We start from the raw sequence: 21,193 nt of genomic DNA, 5'->3' as shown, positions 1-21,193 counted from the left end.
TTACAACACAGTTTATAAAAATCTTAAATTTGTATGAAGAATTGTTAGAAAATTTGTTACATCGCAAATCTTACTAAGTAATAAAAAAAAGGAAAAGGATAGGCAAAAATAGTATGTAAATTTTTAAGGCTTCTTCGGGATGTTGTGTAAAATAAAAGTACAAGAGATCATACTAAAAGCGTTGGTAAAGGTTTCTTTCCAGGCCATGCTTCTTTGGCATATTTCTTTTTTCTTGGTTCCATCATTCTTGTTTCATTTGTTCCTTGTATTTCTGGTATGGTCAAGACATCTGGTGGTGTAGGGTTTGGAGCCATCTCTACCTCTGGTGCAGGATTTGGTAACGCAATACCTAGTCTAGATGTTAGTGATGTTAAAGCAGCAGGAAATTGATTAATTGGAGATGGAGTAAATTGCTCTGGGGGTAAGTCATGGTACAAATGAGGGGCAGTTGATGTTGGTTGGAGATGTTTTAAGGGATGGTGGTCTTCTGCAAGAGATATTAATCCACCCTCCATTCTCATTCTCTGTAATAACATTTATAATATATATTTATAAAGTAGAAAATGATAAGCATTCATTTGTATACTTAAGACAAACCTTGCTAGGAACTACAGTGGTCTGAACTAGATTACGAAATCTACCAACTGATGGATCTACATCCTCAGGATTAATGACTTCTTCATCATCATTAAATGTTATACCTTTTTTTTTACGTTTTCTTGTGGGCTTATGAATTTCATCATCCGTTATACCAAGCATAGAAATACGTCGATTATGAGCTGTATTAAATTCTGTCAGATTCTAGAAAAGTTAATTTATAAGAGTTTTGATAATGATCTTATGATTTTATTAATTCTAATAATCTCAGTGCATTTACATCAAGCTCAGTTTCAGTTTCTGGTAAACCCAGTAAACCACCAGCATCTGCATCATCAGGCAATTTTTCCAATTCTTCAATAATTGTCCTACTGCCTGTTTGAGGTCTTTCTCTAATAATGTAATAACGTGTAGATGCACCAAAATGAAAAGTGCTATCAATTGGTAGTTGAGTTGGCTTATGAGCATCAAGACGCATATTACCAATAAATGTACCATGAGCTATATCAAAATACAAAACAGTATTTCAAATTGAAATATACAGTTATTAAATTTTTACCAATTTTCCTTGCATTCCACTTGATGTTCCTAATGCTCCTAATATATAAATACTTACTGCTACCCAGATCAACCAAGAAAGCTCTATTGAGGTGTTTATGATAAACTAATGCAGCATGAACTCTTGAACAAGAGGCATGGTCAATACAAAAGTCATTAAGCTGTTGATTACGTCCAAATAAGTAACACTTTTTCTCATCTACCATTAATTTCTAAAATGATAAAGTAAGGTAAAATAAGACAAAATATTTTAATGAAACATTTACTAAATTTATCTTACCTGTATCAATTTATCACTTTTAAGTACATCTAAATGGAGCCCACAGGGTGGTTTTCCAGCCCTAGAAATTGAAGAAATATTAGATACGGGAGCAACTTTTTATAATAATAATATTCATGATTTGAATACTTAATCATTTTAACATCTACGAATGTTCTTTAAAAAAGTTCTGTATAAAAAAATATATTTTCATACTCACCAATTTGGTACTTCATAATGGTTAGCCATTTCTTAATTTTCTTAATTATAATCAATAATCTGAATCAGTTACATTGAAACATAAGGTCAAAGTTATTTATCACACAAATATAACTTTTTCAGTTTTTCATAAAAATGTTTTGTGACTGACAGCAGATAATACAAATATTATAGAAATCCGAGAAAAATACAATACATATACACACACACACTCGTACACATATATATAAGGCGAGTTCGGAAATTGGCTCTACTCACTTGGTCGAAGCTTTCCCTAGAATTCCCTATTAGCTCGGTCTAGTAATTCTGTGTTCGGACCAACTAGGACCAGTAGCAAGGTTGCCAAGTGTAGTACTTTCGGTACTACCGTAGGGTAGAGGGTAAAGTGCCATAAAATTTTATAGTTACTTTCTAGGGATGGAGCTTTCGATGAGTAGACTATATTATAATATATTTTGTGCGCATGCGTGCGAGTAGAAGAAACTTACGAACACAAGTAATCCAAAAATGTTTTCATGTAAATGTGTGTGCATTGATACTTACAGCTGAAATTAAAAGATTATAATAAGTAATATAGAAAGTTTGAGGCATAAAAGAATTAAAAGTATAATAACCATCTCTGTAAGAAAACCAAAGAGAAATGGCCTGTCATTCACTATACATATTGATGCCATATGGCATATGCACAAAGAGGTAGAGGGTAAAGTGCCATAATATTTTCCTATAGCAAATTTAAGGAACTTTGGGTGAGTAGTTTATATTATGCAGCACATGCCCTCTACCGTCTCATCAACTATAAAATAATATGATATAGTAATGTTCATCCTTCCTTAAACATTTATGTACTGTATGAGGTTAATTTGGAGATTATGAAATCATATATTTTTTCTTTCAGTTACAAAATGTTGACTGTATAATAGTTTTGAAATGCAAACTATTCTTATTTTTTATTGAAATTAAATAAAACTTATTCAGAAAACATACAAACACATTTTGATTATGCATGTCTACACAATTTAGTGGATACATTGACGTGTTTAATATTATCCTTTACTAAGGAGCGAACTCATAAATAGGTCAAACTTGTATGCATGTTTAAACAAATATTTGTATTCCTTTTTTAGTGTTTCTTCGTCTTCAATAAAATAATTTTTTTTTCATAAATTACGTAATGCTTTACTATTATTTTTTATGATACCATATAATCGTTTACAAATTCCCCTTTTCATATTACACAATTTTAATGTTTTCTACACTAAAGCTGAAGATATTTTTGATGAAGAATAATAGTTATAGCCTTTCTAAACACTCGCCTTTGAGAACCTTATAATTTCAGCATCACTTATCTACACCCAGATTTTAACAGTCTAATCTCACTAGTGTTATAGCTGTTACTTATTTTATTTTAAAGTTGCTTTTTATATTCCTCTTTTTTATAATATGAAAAGTAATTAATACACTTTATTTTAATAAATATTTACACAGACGTGCCAAATCTCATTTTCCTCATTTTTAAAAATGGTCGGAGACGATTCTTGTAGATCTTATTGTGTTGTAAACGAACCTGATTTTGAAATTACTCCAGTAAATCAGATTTTTTTTTAATTTTTAGCTTAAATAGTACAAAATGGCTTTTTTCGCCATTTTCATTATTTTACTTCAGAGAACGAATTTTGTTTAAATTCCACAATTAAACCATATAGTATTATTCGTTAGCTTTAAAATCCATTTTCAAAACTTATTATACTAGCAGGATGCGATGCAATAGTGGTAATTTACAAAAAGAAAATTTGTTCTCTAAAATAAAAATCATAAACTGAGGAAAACAGCCGTTTTTCAGCCATTTAACTGATATTTCAAAACACCTGATGTGATAGAGAAATTTCAAAGCCACATTCATATTCAGTAAAAAAAATGGAAGAATTGCCCCCCCCCCCCCTCCTTCCCGTCCATTCTTGAAACTGAGAAAATTGAATTTTCCAGGTCTGTGTTATTGTTGAAGATATAAAGTCGTAGCAAACTATACATATTACAATAATAGCATAGATACCACACATGCTACCATAGGAGTTGTTGAATTGTTCTCATCTTTTCACACCGTTCAGAAAATACTTGTGAAATTTCCTTTATGGCTGCTGGTAAAAATTCCTCCATTTCCTTATCTCATTCTTGTATGACAATTCCAAATATTTTCTTCTTTTATATATAAGTTGAACTTCCTGTAATCATTAAACACGGTATGAGGATCTTAATTGCAGCTTCGAAACTCGACATATAATAATAATATGAAAAATACATTAGAATATTACAAATAATATCAAATCAACAGACCTATTAAAGACACTATCTCAACTAGACCTAAGACTGTATGATGAAATTTTTCTAATTAAATAGTCAAGAGTACTTTCGATATGTAAAGTATTAGTGTTAATCAAGCATATAAACACAATATATAACATGCTATTGTTAGACAATATGTCAAAAATGACTAAGTTGATCTTTCACTCTTTGTCGAAGGGTATGGAAATTATTCTGTGGGAGATTTCCATTCTATGTAAACTTCAGATCAATAAAAAATTGAAGATGGCTTACAATAAATAAATGATTAAATCTGTAAAATAAACAAAATACATCCACAAAGCATACAAAAGATTTATTCTTGAATATGCACTTATTATATACAAAAGATATACTTATCTAAAAGTATTTTTGTTATATTCTTTGTGCGGTAGGGGGGAAAGTGCCATAAAATTTTATAGTAATTTTCTAGGGACAGAACTTTAGTTAAGTTGAGTATATTCAAGCAATAGTAAGTTGATGGTTGTGCATGCGCACTTGTAGATTTTCTTAGTTACCCACACACGTAACAATTATCATGTACGTGTAAAATATCTTGACTAGTTTTAACATATGTAGTAAGGAAAAAGAAATTAGAAGTTATAAAATTAAGACCAAAAGTCAGAAAATTAAAATAGATAATAGTTATAATCATTAAAAGCGTACAAGAGATATGAATTATAACATTTGTATCTACTGTCTATATATATATGCTTTCGAAGGATAAATTTTAGATAAGTATTTTAAATTTAAAGTAATTATGTTACCAAAAATAAAAATATTATGTAATTTCTAAATTTATTTTATTCTATATAGTTACTGGGGTACAGCTGCATTATATTATTAATCTGCAGTTACTTTTAGTGTTTAATGGATTTTAAATCAGCTCATAAAGTAAAATGTATTTATGAAGTTTTTTCAGCTCTTTTGTAAAAAACTGGAAGGACTAATCGAGTAATTTTTAAATAACACATATATCTGGCTAGCCAAATGTTAATCAGATATAAATGTAACACTAATTTGTTAAGAGTTATATTAATTACAAGTATAACTTAACATGAACATATTTTTAATGACGTTGGTTTTTACAGCATGTTTCAATGATAGCTTTTAATATGGTACTATTTTAAAATATTTTCGTATACCTCTAGTATTGTAATTAAAACCATTACATGAATGTTTTTAAATGCATTTTATAATAATCAATATATTCATTAATGACAGTATAACTTTATTAATTATTTTCAATTTCTACAGGTTTCTAATAATATGATGAAAACGACTAGCATGGAATTCATAAAAGTCATATCATATATCTACTGCAATTGCTTTGCATAATTTTTTATGATTCATATAATAATGTTTCATAAAGGTATTTTTATACTGAATAGATTGCTTTTAAGCGGCAATTGGTATTGCTATATTTCCATTATTCCCTGATACTGCAGTTTTGAAAATCAACGACCAACGAGAGTAATTAAACTTCTCAAAAAGTAAATGTAAGTTAATGATATATTACTTGTTAAAGTATAATAAAAATATCTGCTTTATGATTTAATAAATCAAAACATAATTTCCTTACATTTTATACTTCAGGGAAAAGAAGTTCAGCAATTGAGAAGAATGCATAAAAATTAAAATGAGCATTTTGGAAGTTACAAAATGAGCTGCCAGGATTGATAAATATTGTTTTCTCTTGAATACACATTACTACTGCAGATAAAAAATATACAATATAGAAATAAAATACAAAATCTGTCGTCTAATATATAAAGATATAACATTTTAACAGAATTATGCAGTACTCAAGATACTCGTATAAAATATATTTTGTCACATTTCTAAGCTGTGTTAACTAAAGAATAATTGCAAGTATGTTAATGATTAATATTCTAACGGGAGGCATTAAACTATTAAGGCCAAGTCTTACAATAGTTTACTTACTTAAAGCGATATAGTATCCGCAATATGAACTATATCATTAATAAGCAATAGTTACTTAAAGCGGTAGTTCATGTTACAAATATTATACCACTTTACTACATTAAACTTTTGTAGAACTCAGCCTAAGCATTTTTGTTAAGTGTTGCATTACTTATGAAAAATATCGGTTACTGTCATATAAGTTTTGTGAGATTATAATTAACGGTTTTTGAATGAGATTTTAATAATTTTTTCTGCGTATGCACATAACTTGCATACATTTTGGTTTCGAACGTAAAAAGAAATTAATAATACAATTATAAAATAGATAATTCATTAAAATATTAATTTCTCCGAAACTTAATTAAAGTAACATTATAATTGCTGTTGCAAGATAATTATAAAATCTATCGTATTTTGAAACTGTAAGAAGAACTGGTTCTTTGAAAATAATTAACCCTAACAGAAATAAAATGGTAATATTTTTATTAAATCTTTGTGAAAGCAAATATTTTACTAAAATAATTACAACAGTGATGGATTTTTTATAATCTGAAAGTAACCTTCAAATATATTAAATAAACTATTATCTATTTATTGACATTTTTAAAATGATGGTTCCTGTTTTGCTTCCTTTTCCAATTATGTTACAGGCAGGAACTTTGTCCAAACTAAGCAAATCTAAATCAAAACGCAAAATTATGTATGTCATAAAATATTTATAATTCATTATTATCAGATGCAATATATATTAGAACATATGACTTATTGGAATCACTGTTATATATTTATACCTTTATCCCTTAAATATTTCTTAAATTTAATTCTCAATTTTTCTATACAGTATGTATTATTCAAAAAATTTGAAATTATCTGTATTTTCGTATTTTGTGGTAAAAGATCTATATTTTTCATTTTTTCAGATTCCTCCTGTACCCATGCATCAAAACTTTTTTCTGACCTTCGTTTCTTGGAATATTTCACATCAATACCACATTTGAATTGATTGAGAGTTCTATAATTCGTCGTAATCAAATCTTTTAATGCGGCTGTAATGGATTAATTTTGTAATATACAATCGACAGAATTTAGTACAAAAAAGTTAGCCAAATTCTTCAAATAAAGTTTACTTACAAATGAAATTACTGAATGATGATTTAGCACCAAGCATTTCTTTTAAGGTCCGATGGTACCTTTCTTGTGAGTTATTTGTTCTATCTGCTCTTTCAAAAGTACTTAATGTTCTGGGATTAATTGTGGTAAGCCAATACCTTTCATAATATTTGAAAAGTTTTTTGAAAATTTCGTTAACTTCAGGATCTTTAATATCTAAACTTTCAATAATTAATTGAAATCCCAAAAATATACAGTTAGGTGGGAGGAGCGCTAAATTGTACATCTTCCTTAATAAAATATTGCTTTTTCCGTAAGTTTCAGGCGTCTTTAATTTTAATAATTCGAAAAGCTTAAACTTTTGTGCTTGTTTACGAATAGCCTGAAATAAAAAAATTTAATACAGATTTTACTCTTGTTTCAAATTGGATGCATGTTATAAAATATAAATAAAGGAATTTGCAGCATCCTTTTTCAAGTTATAATATCGTTGAGAGAATTTTAAATTTATTATAATTCATATAAAATTTACACTTTTATATCAACGTATATAGAATGTTTCATCACAGAGACACCCTATAATATTACATTTTCATATACATATAATTTACTCACTGAAACATAATGAAAGTAGCAACCTTGAACATCACAACTAGGGAAAACAAGTTGTACAGAATTTTGTAATCCGATTTCGAAATCAGTTATTATTAGGGAAGGTGCAAACAAATCTTGAAACTTATATTTCAGCAGTTTTAATATTTTTGATAATTTGTTGATCTTTTATTAGACATTAATATCCAAATAACTGGGAGAAACTGTTAAAAGAAAGGTAAATAACATTTTAAGAAACAAATAAATAAACAGTTTTATATTTAAATCTTTACGAAAGAACAATTTGAAAAAATTAAATCTTAAAACCTCTTATAACTTTCTAGGTTTCTTACAACTTTGAAAAACATATGATTGCCACTTGACAAAGAATGCCCAATATATATTTTCTACAGCTTCTGAATTTAAATAAATTTTACGTTTCAAATTTGTGGTGAATTTATTAAGTATAAAACCCATATTTTTGTTTAGCGTATTGTTAAAAAGTATTAAACAGGTAAAAGTAACGAGAAACATACACTTTAACGCTTAGGCGTGATTCATCGTTAAATTATTTGATAACTAAATAAATTCAAATTATTTTTCCATAATCCGATATACTCCCTTTAAAAGTTTAGTATCTGTCGATACTGCACACTGTATATTTAAGATATGAAGAAATTGTACCTTGTCATGTACTTTCACCATAATTGTCAGCAACTGATAAACTTTTATTATTCGGGGAACACATTCAAAAGTTCCATCAATACTCCATGCTGGACTGTTTAAAACTTTTCTTAATAAGCTCTCATCAAACATGGCTACGGAAATGTCGATTGCTTCTTCAAAGATTAACAATTTTAAAGTGTGTTCTTTGTTATTAAACTTAAACTTTAAGAACTGAATGAAATTTTCATCATTTCCATAAATTGTCAAATCCTTTAAAGTTTTTATTTTTTTTATTGCATAATTGGTTTTTCTTTTTTTGAGAGTATCCTTTACTTTATGAAAGGGCAATAAACTCGAAGCTGCAAAATGTCTGTATTACAAAGAAAAAATATATATTTTTAAGTACATTTATTAATTTCTAAGTGAATCATAAACATATGCTATTTGCAATTAATCTGTTTACGATATGTAAAGAAACGAGAACGTATACACAATATATGCACAAAAAATCCAAAAGCTTGTCACTAGAAAATATAATTATGTTGCTACAAATTCAGAAGGTAAATCAGTTCCACATTACATGATTCCATTCTCACAACATACCATAAAGAAATTGCCTTGCATCTGACGCAAAAAATGAAATAGTAAATATAAAAATGAAAGGAACATTTAACAATTTATTTCGATTTAAATTAATTATAATCATCTTGTTATGAAATATATATTTTCTTACTAATTAATATCAGGCGGCCTGTAATGGCCGAATCTATAAATTTAGATAGTATAAATGTTTATAAGAACAAAATTATTATTCAATAAGCATTTCATTTAGCTTCAATCAAAAAGTTATTAAGGATTACAAATTAATTAATTTAAGCCTTTTCATTGGCGTTAGAAGTAGCCAGCTGGCAAAGTATGACAAATAGAAGGAGAAGAACAAATGGATAGTTCTACTAATTGTAAGCTTCGAATTAGGGTATTTTAATCCTTAATAGTTTTTTCATTAAGAGATAAATTAGAAATTCATAAATATAGGAGGTCTTTTCTGAATAATATTCATACTATAACAATATATAGATGTGTCTCATAAATAACCGCCTTAATGCACAATAACATTTTCCTAGGCTATCATTTTTGTTTTACATTACGTTTTCATTTACTGATTTATACCAGGCATTAATATGTAAATTCTTTTTCCATTTATTGTATAAAGCCAGGCATCCTAAACCATTGTATCTTTCTATTAAAAAATAGGAAATTTGATCATTTAAAAGCGCTCAAAGATTTTACTATTATGTAAGCCAAACACGTTTTATTAAATTTTTTTGTTAACGTCGAGTTGAAATAAAAATAAATGATTTAATAAACAACTAGTATTTATAAATGTAGCTGATTACGTTTTGTTACAGTCTTATGTAATAAATACTTTTAACAAAATGCATATATTTTTCCACACAACATGTAAATCTACAATGATACTACTTAACCCTTAAATGCATGATGATGTATTTATACATCAGTGTATTTGTCCTTACATAATTTCTAAACGGTAACTCAAACAGTATTTTTTGCTTTTATTAGGTGCTAAAAATTATTCTTTTTGGAAAATAAATATTTTTTTCTTTATTTTTCCCTTTATCTATGCTTAATTATCTACCTGTGTCAATTTATGGTATTAAAAAAAGGAAAAATCATGCATTTAAGGGTTAATATTCCAGTGAGCATGATTAGCTTATAACAAATGTGTCTTTAGAGTTTTCTATTATTTTAACTTTAAATACATATATTCAAAAAATTTTTTTAAAAATTGAATATCTTACTTTTTTGATACCATGTCATATACTTCTTTAGAAGAAACAGGTACTTTATTTGCCATTTCAAGAAGCTCTTTCCTAAATTTTGCTTTGCATTCGAATGTTTCATCCCTCTGATGTGAATGTACCTTTGTGCATTTAAATGATTTATTTATCATTTTTGCTCGTCCTTTACATCCCATTACAGAACATTTTAAATAACTATTTGTAAATAAGAAAAAAAGGAAATTAAATTAGTTGAACTTTCTATATTAACCTTTATATTGCTTAAACCATCTATCAATAAATGCACATGAGGTTACACATATAGACTCGTATCACCTTCACAAGTACAAGTTTTGAAAAATAAATTTTATTGATAGCTTTAATTAGATTGCGAAGGCTATTTAATATACAATAATCAAACCATATGGTTTCATTTTTATACTAGCAATATATATCGCCCGCAATACGAACAATGAAATTATTAAAACTTTATTTTTTACTCATGTTTCATTTTAATAATTAAATTCTACGTAAAGAAATTTTCTTCGATTATATTATTAACACTAGAGATTGCTGGAATTAATCAATTTAACTCATAAACGGTTTTATTGCTTATGTAAATTTTATTAGAGATATTTAAATATATATAGAACTTACATAACTTCTCCAACTTTTGATATAAATCGACTATTTCTATAATATATATAACCATCGGGATATAAGGTTGAACCTGTTTTTAACGTTTTTTCCATTTTTATTGATTTATAACACCAATATAAACAATTAGTATAAATTGCGTTTTGTTGCAGTTGAGCAAAAGGACCATAATGCACTTGTACGTTAATCTTACTGTTATCATTGTTATTATCCTGCATGAACAAATGACTTACGAAGATCTCTTTCCTACATTAGAAACAGGATACCCCGTTAACTAAAACACCTCATCATCAATTTTTTGGGAACCGATTCGATGTAAACTAGTTTATTAATACATTTATACGAAAGAATATACATTATCATTTTTGTATAGAATTTCTAAGCATAAAACTGAAAGTTATATTTCTCGCCAATGTTTCATAAATTTTGTAAAATTTCCGTTGTTTCGTATATTGTCTATGCGACAAATTAATAAGATACCCTGTTTTACTATGGTAAAAATTAAAAATTTTGGTAAAATGAAAAATACCTAAATAATGTTTCTTATACAAACTTTAAATTTAGCTTTTAATGAATAAACTATTCTGGATTAAAAATGATTAATTCAAACGTTATGATTGGTATACAGCTTGGCGAAGTGTGATCAATAGCAGAAAGTCACTGGATTGCAATACCAATAGGCAGTCTCTGATTAATCAATTATTAATCTTTAATAATTTTTGTATTAAGAGCTAGATGTAAAACTTCTACAGGAAATTTTATCTTCAAATTATTCATATTGGTGGCATTCGAAATCCTTAGCGCTAAAATAGGGTTGCATTATGATTGGTTAATTCCATCAATTTGACCAATCATGACACATCTTTAGCACAACGCTAACTCCGCGTTAAAGCCTTTGAAGGCAGTCATTATTTAGAAATATAGATTTGAATATAGTTAACTGGTCACCCAATATATACGATGAGAAGCCAACTTTTCTCAATATTTTTAAAATATCATTTAAATATTTGGAGATATCATTATTATAATATTGGTTAATATATACACATTTTTATATGTTTTTATATATAATACTTGTTTTATATAGGAATCATTAGTGGTATTTGTAATGTATGCATCAGAGATGGCTCTGATGGCGCATAGTGTGGCGACCGTAGCCGTAGCATGGCGACCGAGCCAGATGTTAACTAGTACTGGCGTTGAAGACATGGTTACATTGAAATAAAGAAGTAATTAATGAAGTAGTACGAACTATTAATATTATCCTCCTGTAATTAGTAGAAACATAACAGTATTCAGCAAAGATAACTGTTGAGAGAGCGATGTGTATTATTGGCTATTTCTCTTAAATCTTATAATTTTACTCAATAGTAGTAGGCGTTTAGAAAGAAAACTCAAGAGTTGCCTTTGCTGAATGCTAACATTTACATATATTGAATAAAACTAAGCGATACATATTAGTAAATAAAAATATATCAAGATTGTAATTATGAATAGAGGATTAGTGGATACAATTGCTATATAAATATTTCCAATCCTTAAAAAGTGAGTAGAGAAATAATAAAAAATGTACTATACTTTGTAGCAAATATTTGCCTCTTTTCAAGCAGGTATTCACTCCGTTTATACACAGAAATTTGCCCTCCTTCTTAGGATCTCGATTTTCAATCAAATCTTTCATAAATTAAATCATACCATATATTGAACATCCCATCATATATATGGTATATATTGCGATTACAAATGCTTTATCGTTATCGTGATCTATGCGTTTATTTCATTCGAATTCAATCTTTGCCTCTTCTTCCTAGATTATTTCATCTTCTGAAAATATTCACTATTAAATTTTATGCTTTAAACATCGTCACTTTACAGTTTAATATCTTACAGTATTTTAAAATATGTCTCTAATATGTTGGAAATAGAATAATTAGGATTTGTGCAGCAAATTTTAAAAATGATAGTGTGATAGATCAGTCTACTGTATCAGTATTGCTCCCATCATGTAATAGCATTTTTAAATCTTTTATATATATATATTAATATTACAATATAAAAACTATTTAATATACCTTGTTTTTATAAAAATATTTCTCCTACTATATTAATTATATAGAAGATCTCGAATAGTTTCTACTTTTCCCTAGATCATTCTTATAATAGTTACAGATACCCTCAGTTACTGCTGTTAAGATTTCTTATATTTTGATATATTATTCATTGAACTATAATTCAAAAATGATTTTATGTTTTAATTAGGTTTAGTTATATAAGAGCATACGCATTAAATTAATTCTCAAAACTGTAATCATAGCCTGAAAGATTTATTATTCTTAAGGTTTACTTAAATATTTTATATACAGTTCACACTTTTCTAATGAACAATAATACTTTAATAGTTTGTTTTAATATACTGCATTTATTAGTAATTTTGTTGAGGAAGCTCAAGGACACCATATAATCACATTTTGTACGCAATCGTAAAATCCATAGACTGGCTGATCATGCAATTCGATTAATATGAATACTACTCCTGTAACAAGTATAAAATAAATCCATAAAGTAAACAATACCTTTATTTTTGATAACATAAATAATCTGAATAGAAAATACTTATCTAAAATTTATCTCTTTAAAACCTATTACGTATATAGTATATACAAATATTATAATTCAATTCTCATTACTGCCATTTTTATAATCCTATTAATTATTTAATATTTCTTCATTCCTGTATCAGAGTTTTATAAACTATTAACCTTATCTGCTTTTATCAAAATAGTTTTCAAAATAAGTGATAGCTTTTATGTGTGTATGTATACTCAGTATAATTGTGTAAGGGATTATACCCTTTCAATATACGCATGCGCGGCTTATCATTTCACTATATAGTCAATTCCTTTAAAGTTCCTTAGATTTAGTATAAGAAAATATTATGGCACTTTCCCCCCTTCCCCCAAAAGCGACATATCCTATAGCGTAGTACTATTTTGGGTACTACGCTATAGTCGCTGCTGATACTACTGGTCGGCGGAAATACGTCAGAGGGTAGAGACTGTAGAGGGACCGCAATATAGATATTTCTAATTACTAATTTCAAAATACATAATGCATGGTCCGTGAGCCAAGACAAATGTTAGTATTATTGTATCGTACATACATACCGCAAGTTATAAAGTAATATAAAGAAATAAAGTGACAGTTTTAATCTTACTGACAGCTGATATACTGATGGTATAAGTGAATAAATAAAGTGACGAAATTTGTAAAATGTACATAAAAATAATTTTTAAAAGTATATAAAGGACTGAACATTTTAGATAAGTATAACAATAAATTTTATAATATAAAATGTAAGATATAAATATTTTGTGGTACTTTGTGGGATTTTATTTCAGATTAAATTATAATAATGTGTTTACTATGTCACTGTGCTGAGGATGGAGCTATGCGGATTTTCAAAATTAAAATAAAGGAATAGACTAAACATAATGTGGTTATTGTGTCATCGTTGAGATTCAAACTATGTTAATTGAGACGGATAATAAAATAAATGAGTGAAAAAACTGGGTAAATACAATAATAAATAAAGAAGCTGACAAATTAGATATATAATATAAAATGTAAGATATTTTATAGTACTTCCTGGGATTTTATTTCAGATTAAATTATAGTAATGTGTTTACTATGTCACTACTGAGGATGGAGCTATGTGGATTGAACATTAAAATGAAAGGAATAGATTCACCATATTATGGTTACTGTGTCATCGCTGAGGATCAAACTGTGTTAATTGAGATGAATATTAAAATAAACAAGTCAACACATTGGGTAAATACGATACAAATAAAGAAGCTGACAGATTACATTTGTAATTTCAGATGTAAGATTTTATATAGTACTTTTTGGGATTTTGTTTCAGATTAAATTATTGTAAAGTGTTTACTATGTCAATGCTGAGAATGGAGCTATGTGGATTGAACATTAAAACAAAAAGAATAGATTCACCATAATGTTATTTCTGTGTCATCGCTGATGAGGATCAAACTGTGTTAATTGAGACAGATATTAAAATAAATGAGTCAGCAATTTAGGTAAATGCAATAATAAATAAAGAAAATGACAGAATCGATATATAATATAAATTGTAAGATGTTTTATAGTACTTTGTGGGATTTTGTTTCAGATTAAATTATAGTAATGTACGTGTGTTTACTGTATCACTGCTGAGGATGAAGTTATGTGGATCGAACATTAAAAAAAAAGAATAGATTCACCATAATGTGGTTACTGTGTCATCGCTGAGGATCAAATTGTGATAATTGAGATGAATATTAAAATAAAGAAGCTGACAGATTAGATATATAATATAACATGTTAGATATTTTACAGTACTTTGTGGGATTTTATTTAAAGTTAATATATGTAAAATAAAATTTTTGTTTTCTTTTTACAATTGTATCTATATTAATTACTATATGTTGCAATCTCTTAAAATTAAGCCTCTGCTTTTATTAGCAAACTAATAGTTCCACACGGCAGTGATGCCAGAATCAAGCTTTTAGCAACAAAAATGAAGATAAGCGCTAGCCAGCAGCAGTATAGAAAATTTAAAGGGAAGCGGTACAAACACAACTATGCCTGGCGAGCATAGGTGTGATTTGGACTTCAGGCAACATTGGCGTCAGAAAAAGAGCGACTACCGGTAACCGTGACATTTTTACGTGTCATCCGAGTGAAGTGGTGCTGCGTTTACCTAAAAACTCAAAGCAAATAAAAATGCTTTTCCTAAATTGATTTTTAATATCGATAAAATGGTCAAATGTAGCCATTAATTAATTAGATTTGGTAATAAATACAGAAAATGCGTTTTATTATAACAAATGAGTTGAGGTAAAATAAACTCAATGTTTTTATATTAATCTGTTAACAAATGCATTTTTTTATTTATTATTGAGTCCAATAAATTAATGGTTATTAAAAAAAAAATTACTTGTATTGAAAAAAAAATGAAAAAATTTTAAACTTCACCAAGACTCGAACACGAGCCCACCGAATGACAAACGGCAACCTTACCGCCTGCGCTACAGCGCTCACCTGATGTACCAAGAGCAAAACAGCCTTTTAAAGACTGACTACAATTCTTTCACTAACTCGTCATAAACGATCAAAAATTAGCTGCAATAATAAATACATTTATCTTCACAGCATTATTGCACTAAATTTATTATGTTTTTAATTTGAAGCATACATTTTACATGAAGATACGATACTTTAAGGGTGTTCATGCAATACTCTAAATACAAAACTATTCATATGCTGGTTTATCATAGTTATTCGACTACATATAACAAATATTATAATATTAATTAATTTATGATAGTTGAGCATATGAATAGTTTTGTATATAGAGTACTGAATGGTTACCCTTAAATTATCATATCTTCATGCAAAATGTATGCTTCAAATTAAAAACAATAAATTTAGTACAATAATGCTATGTAGATAAATGTATTTATTATTACAGCTAATTCTTGATCGTTTATGACGAGTTAGTGAAAGAATTGTAGTCAGTCTTTAAAAGGCTGTTTTGCTCTTGGTACATCAGGTGAGCGCTGTAGCGCAGGCGGTAAGGTTGCCGTTTGTCATGCGGTGGGCTCGTGTTCGAGTCTTGGTGAAGTTTAAAATTTTTTCATTTTTTTTTTCATTACAAGGAATTTTTTTTTTAATAACCATTAATTTATTGGACTCAATAATAAATAAAAAATGCATTTGTTAACAGATTAATATAAAAACATTGAGTTTATTTTACCTCAACTCATTTGTTATAATAAAACGCATTTTTTGTATTTATTACCAAATCTAATTAATTAATGGCTACATTTGACCATTTTATCAAAATTAAAAATCAATTTAGGAAAAGCATTTTTATTTTATTTATTCACTTATACCATAAGTACATCAGCTGTCAGATAGATCAAAGCTGTCACTACTCCTTATTTCTTTATTACACTTTATTTTTCCGTATACTAACATTTGTCTTCGTTCACGCCGTTCACGGTGACAGGCTGTGAATATACTATATATAATTTTTGATATATTACGTTCTGCATTTAAGATGGCTACTGATGTATTTCCGCTGGCAGTATACTTTGTGCAGTCTGCATTCCTTATATCAAAATTCACTTACTATAGAGCGTAGTACTATTCAAGATGGCGGACTTGTCAACCTTGGTTAGGGTGATGGCACATGCATCGACGGAATCGACGTATTGGACTTAAACGTAAACGTAAGTGAAGGCACATGAAAACGGAAACGTAAGTGGACTGAAATGATTGGAAAGGTTTTGTCCAAGAATCCACGCTATATGCACAGTCCACACGTCGCCAATAAAATTATATTTTATAATAAAACAGAAATATGGATTTTTGTGATGATAATAACGATGATATTTTAATTTTAATTAATTATTGGCTATCGTTAGGTGCTCTTTATTTAAGGAAAAGGAGGCAAAAACGCTGGTTGAATAGAAGATGGTTGGTTAGTCCTATCAATCGTAATCGTCAAAAGCAAGGTGATTACCATAATTTATTTATGGAACTAAAAAAAGATCCAGCTCAATTTTATCGGTACACAAGAATGAGTTTAAATCATTTCCATAATTTGTTGGAACTAACTAAACCATATTTGGAAAAAAGTCATTGGCGAGCTCTAAATGCAGAATTAAAACTACTCATTGCTATACGGTGTGTATTTATTTTAATATTTTATTCAATGAATGTTATAACATTTTTTACTAATTAAATAATATAAATTTCACTAGATATCTTGCTACTGGAGACTTACCAAACAGTATAGCTTTAGCTTTTAGGATTGGGGAGTCTACAGTAAGGAAGATTATTAAAGAAGTTTGTGCAGCAATAATAAGTGCCTTACAAAATAAGTATCTCCCTGAACCGAATAAAGAACACTGGAAATCATGTGGCATTGGATTCTGGAACAAATGGAACCTACCAAATTGTGTTGGGGCAATTGATGGGAAGCACATTCGCCTACGTGCTCCTCCAAATTCTGGAAGTTTATATTATAATTATAAAAAATATTTCAGTATTGTGTTAATGGCTATTGCTGATCACTTATATAGGTTTTCTTTAGTTGATATTGGTGCATTTGGTGGTAAGCAGTAATTCTAATTGAAAGTGTGATATGCTATTTGATTCAACAGGCCTTTTCAGCTATAGTGTGGTATAAGAATTAACAGAAAGTGTTAAGTGATGTTAGCTGAATTGGACAATTTTACATTATGCATTTAAAATGTTGAAAAAAATATATGTGTATTTGAATGTTCTTAATTTACAGGTATGAATGATGCTGGAATATTCCATGATTCCAATATAGGAATCAACTTAAATAATGAAGATTTGCATTTGCCGAAAGGCCAAGTACATCTTCCTAATAGTAATTTAAAGACTTCTCATTATTTTGTGGCGGATGATGCTTTTAAATTGTCACAAAGAATTGTAAAACCTTATTCAAAGCGAAATTTGTCCTATGATGAAAAAATCTTTAATTATAGAATTTCGAGAGCGCGCCGAACTGTGGAAAGTGCTTTCGGCATTTTTTCCAACAAATGGAGAATTTTTCATACAGCTATAACTATACTGCCAGACACAGCAGATTTAATAGTTAGTGCATCTGTTTGTTTGCATAACTATATTTTAAAGGAAGAGCAAAAAATTGGATCAAAATCGTATTACAATAGTGAACTAAATTATTTTCCTAATGAGGTATATACAAGCATGAAAATCAATTTTAGGCACTTTCTAAATATCAATACTCTGTACTTGTTTTAGAACGCACCTTGGATGTCAATTCCTGATGAAAATTTGAGCACATCGGTACAAAGCAACGTAATGGCAGGTGAACAGCAAAGAGCAGTTTTATTAAATTTTTTCAAATCGCCGGAAGGTCAAGTTGAGTGGCAGCACGAGTTTGTACAAAGAGGAATTTATGCAGATAGTTAAATGGTAAAATTACAAACAAATTGTAATGCGTATTAGCGTTTTGACAGATTGTGTGGAACTATGCCTGAACATTTTTTCTTATAATGTAAATACAAAAACTTTAATTTACTAAAATATGTTTTTTTACAGGGTTCAGTATTAAAGGAACAACTAATAATGCATCAGTGCATCTACTGGAAACAGATGAAAATAGCATCAAAATGATCTAAAGGTTATATTTTATATAATCCTTATTTTATTAAACAGAATGGAGCTTAATATATAAAAGTATTACATAAAGATATTTCAATGCTAATTACTTTTAGTATGAATTATATGTAACATAAATCATTACTCACCATGTTATTTTCTCGCAAATAAAGTAATAAGAAATTAAAGAAACTATTCTTTATTAATACACAAATGCATTTAAAAACATTTTAATACTAACGCCTAAAAATTATATAATAACATAGTCTTCAATATTTCTGTTTGGAAAGAAATTATAGCCTTTTTCTTTTTCGGTAAGATAACATAAACAATAAGAACACAAATTGTCGTTAAAGTATCTAATTATAACGAACTTTTGAAAACAATCTTACAAACTATATCACATTTATTTGTATGGTGACTAGTATATTATATAAAGAATTTAACTGAATTTATAATATTAAAAATAATATAACTTGCTAATTTATATATAGTAATATAAAATGTGAAAGAAAAGATATATCAATGTTACTCTATTGGAGCTATAAGTACGTCCATTATCATTTTTTTTCGTTTAAGCTTTTCTTTCTCATCGAAGGTATCAAATTGCGCCTTTAGATAATTAATAAACGCATCATCTGCTTTATACGTGTTCTCTTCCTTCTTTTTAATATAATTGGATATTGAATTACCAATATTTACTAATGTTGATTCCAATGATTTTGTTTCATCTATTTTGCATCTTTTTTTAATTTTTGAGAGACATTCTTCGCCTAATACACTGGAGGATCTGGAGTTATCTCTTTGTTGTTCACCAGAACCTCCATTTTCTTTATCCGCATTAGTTTCAGCAGAATTAAATGTAGTGTCTTCATTGATGGAAACAGATTGTTGGTTGGAATTAATTTGACTGTTAGTATAACTTCTGTAAACAAATTTATTTAATGTAATAAGAAATTAAACATAAAAATATAAATATCTTACCTTCGTCTCTTTATGATCTTATCTAAAAACGAAAGCTGCATTGAATAAGGAAACTGTGAAGATTTTGGAGCTCCACTTCCACTTTTACATAAATCATTAATTCTTCGCTTTTCTTTGTTGTACTGATCCCTTAAAGAATTACATCTTTTCTGGCAATAAGTGGGAGTATATAAATTATCTAATGTAACAAATGAATGATGTTAGAAAACATCAATATTATTTGTCACAAGATAGAATAAATTGCAAATAAATATAACACTAAAAACCTTCATTTATTTCAATCATTAATTTTGATATTTCCATCCACGCGTTAGATTTCATTATGGTGTCCTTAAAATTTTTTTCCTTTTTGTCATAGAGAAAAGGCCTTTCCTTATATAGTTCTATCAAGAGCTCATCCCCACGTTTTAAGTTATTATTTTCCAAAAAATTACATGCTGAATCATCTTCGTCATCAAAATCATTTGGACAATATACGTTACAATAATCCTGATGATCCATATTTCCTAAAAATTGCATTAAAATTACATATATAAGAAGCAAACATATAAATTATTGTATATATATAAGTTTACATACTGTTTAAACTATTATGTGACCATGCCAAAAATTAGGTTCATTAAAACATCGCACTTACCACAATTTCTGCCAATAAGTCTAAATCCTTATAGTTTATCTACTTTCTACCCAATTGCAAAAAGTCAGCATATGCAGTTTCATAAATTTTAACCTAAACATAAAGATCATTTTATTTGATAAATTACTATAAAAATTACATTTTTTTCATAAATTGTATATTACTAAGAAATTGTAAGAAGTAGTATATTATTAATATTATTTTAATACCTTCGATATATTTCTCTTTTATCTATTTTATTATAAAATATAATTTTATTGGCGACGTGTGGACTGTGCATATAGCGTGGACTCTTGGACAAAACCTTTCCAATCATTTCAGTCCACTTACGTTTCCGTTTTCATGTGCCTTCACTTACGTTTACGTTTAAGTCCAATACGTCGATTCCGTCAATGCATGTGCCATCACCCTTAGAAGTCGAAAATTCCATAAAACCACTAACGTCATCTGTCGGACGCGAATGGAAAGCACTTTGTTAGGCACACACACCATTACTGTGGTGCGAATGCGTGTGCAACCTCCTTCGGTTACCATCGCTCAGCTTCGGACATCTTCGCTATACATCGAGTTCGAGAGAGAACGGCATAGTTTTATCGGATCTCTCTCTCCCTCTCGATCTAACTTTCGTTTAGCCGAAGA

General features: G+C 28.3%; 3 protein-coding genes across 4 annotated transcripts; 1 reads left to right on the top strand and 2 right to left on the bottom strand.

Moving 5' to 3' along the window:
• Positions 1-52: 52 nt before the first annotated feature.
• Positions 53-1,825, bottom strand: NiPp1 (nuclear inhibitor of protein phosphatase 1). Of its 2 annotated transcripts, none has more exons than XM_066740915.1 (6): positions 1,635-1,825; positions 1,436-1,496; positions 1,157-1,367; positions 878-1,098; positions 598-801; positions 53-524 (listed from the first exon to the last, which is right to left on the bottom strand). In XM_066740915.1, exons 1-6 carry the CDS (start codon positions 1,661-1,663, stop codon positions 168-170), a joined length of 1,083 nt encoding a protein of 360 aa, XP_066597012.1. In that variant the 5' UTR covers positions 1,664-1,825; the 3' UTR covers positions 53-167. The 2 variants fall into 2 exon arrangements, with proteins under 2 accessions (XP_066597012.1, XP_066597013.1); XM_066740916.1 differs by having other exon boundaries at positions 1,214-1,367.
• A 15,145-nt stretch (positions 1,826-16,970) lies between these two features.
• On the top strand, positions 16,971-19,116 carry LOC136781768 (uncharacterized). The gene is made up of 6 exons (XM_066740768.1): positions 16,971-17,009; positions 17,205-17,466; positions 17,544-17,896; positions 18,080-18,507; positions 18,574-18,747; positions 18,874-19,116. The coding sequence occupies exons 2-5, from the start codon at positions 17,315-17,317 to the stop codon at positions 18,742-18,744; spliced, it is 1,104 nt and encodes a 367-aa protein (XP_066596865.1). The 5' UTR covers positions 16,971-17,009; positions 17,205-17,314; the 3' UTR covers positions 18,745-18,747; positions 18,874-19,116.
• Positions 19,117-19,461: 345 nt separating this feature from the next.
• On the bottom strand, positions 19,462-20,938 carry LOC136781839 (uncharacterized). Its single transcript, XM_066740844.1, has 5 exons — positions 20,764-20,938; positions 20,555-20,647; positions 20,184-20,423; positions 19,918-20,095; positions 19,462-19,858 (listed from the first exon to the last, which is right to left on the bottom strand). Exons 3-5 carry the CDS (start codon positions 20,416-20,418, stop codon positions 19,462-19,464), a joined length of 810 nt encoding a protein of 269 aa, XP_066596941.1. The 5' UTR covers positions 20,419-20,423; positions 20,555-20,647; positions 20,764-20,938.
• Positions 20,939-21,193: the final 255 nt, after the last annotated feature.

This window comes from Prorops nasuta, unplaced genomic scaffold, assembly GCF_024137725.1.
Source record: "Prorops nasuta isolate Cenicafe-Biocafe unplaced genomic scaffold, Cenicafe_Pnas_1.2 PNAS00024, whole genome shotgun sequence".
Classification (NCBI taxonomy): domain Eukaryota; kingdom Metazoa; phylum Arthropoda; class Insecta; order Hymenoptera; family Bethylidae; genus Prorops; species Prorops nasuta.
Note: the sequence above shows the minus strand (reverse complement) of the source record. Positions and strands in the feature narration are given on the sequence as shown.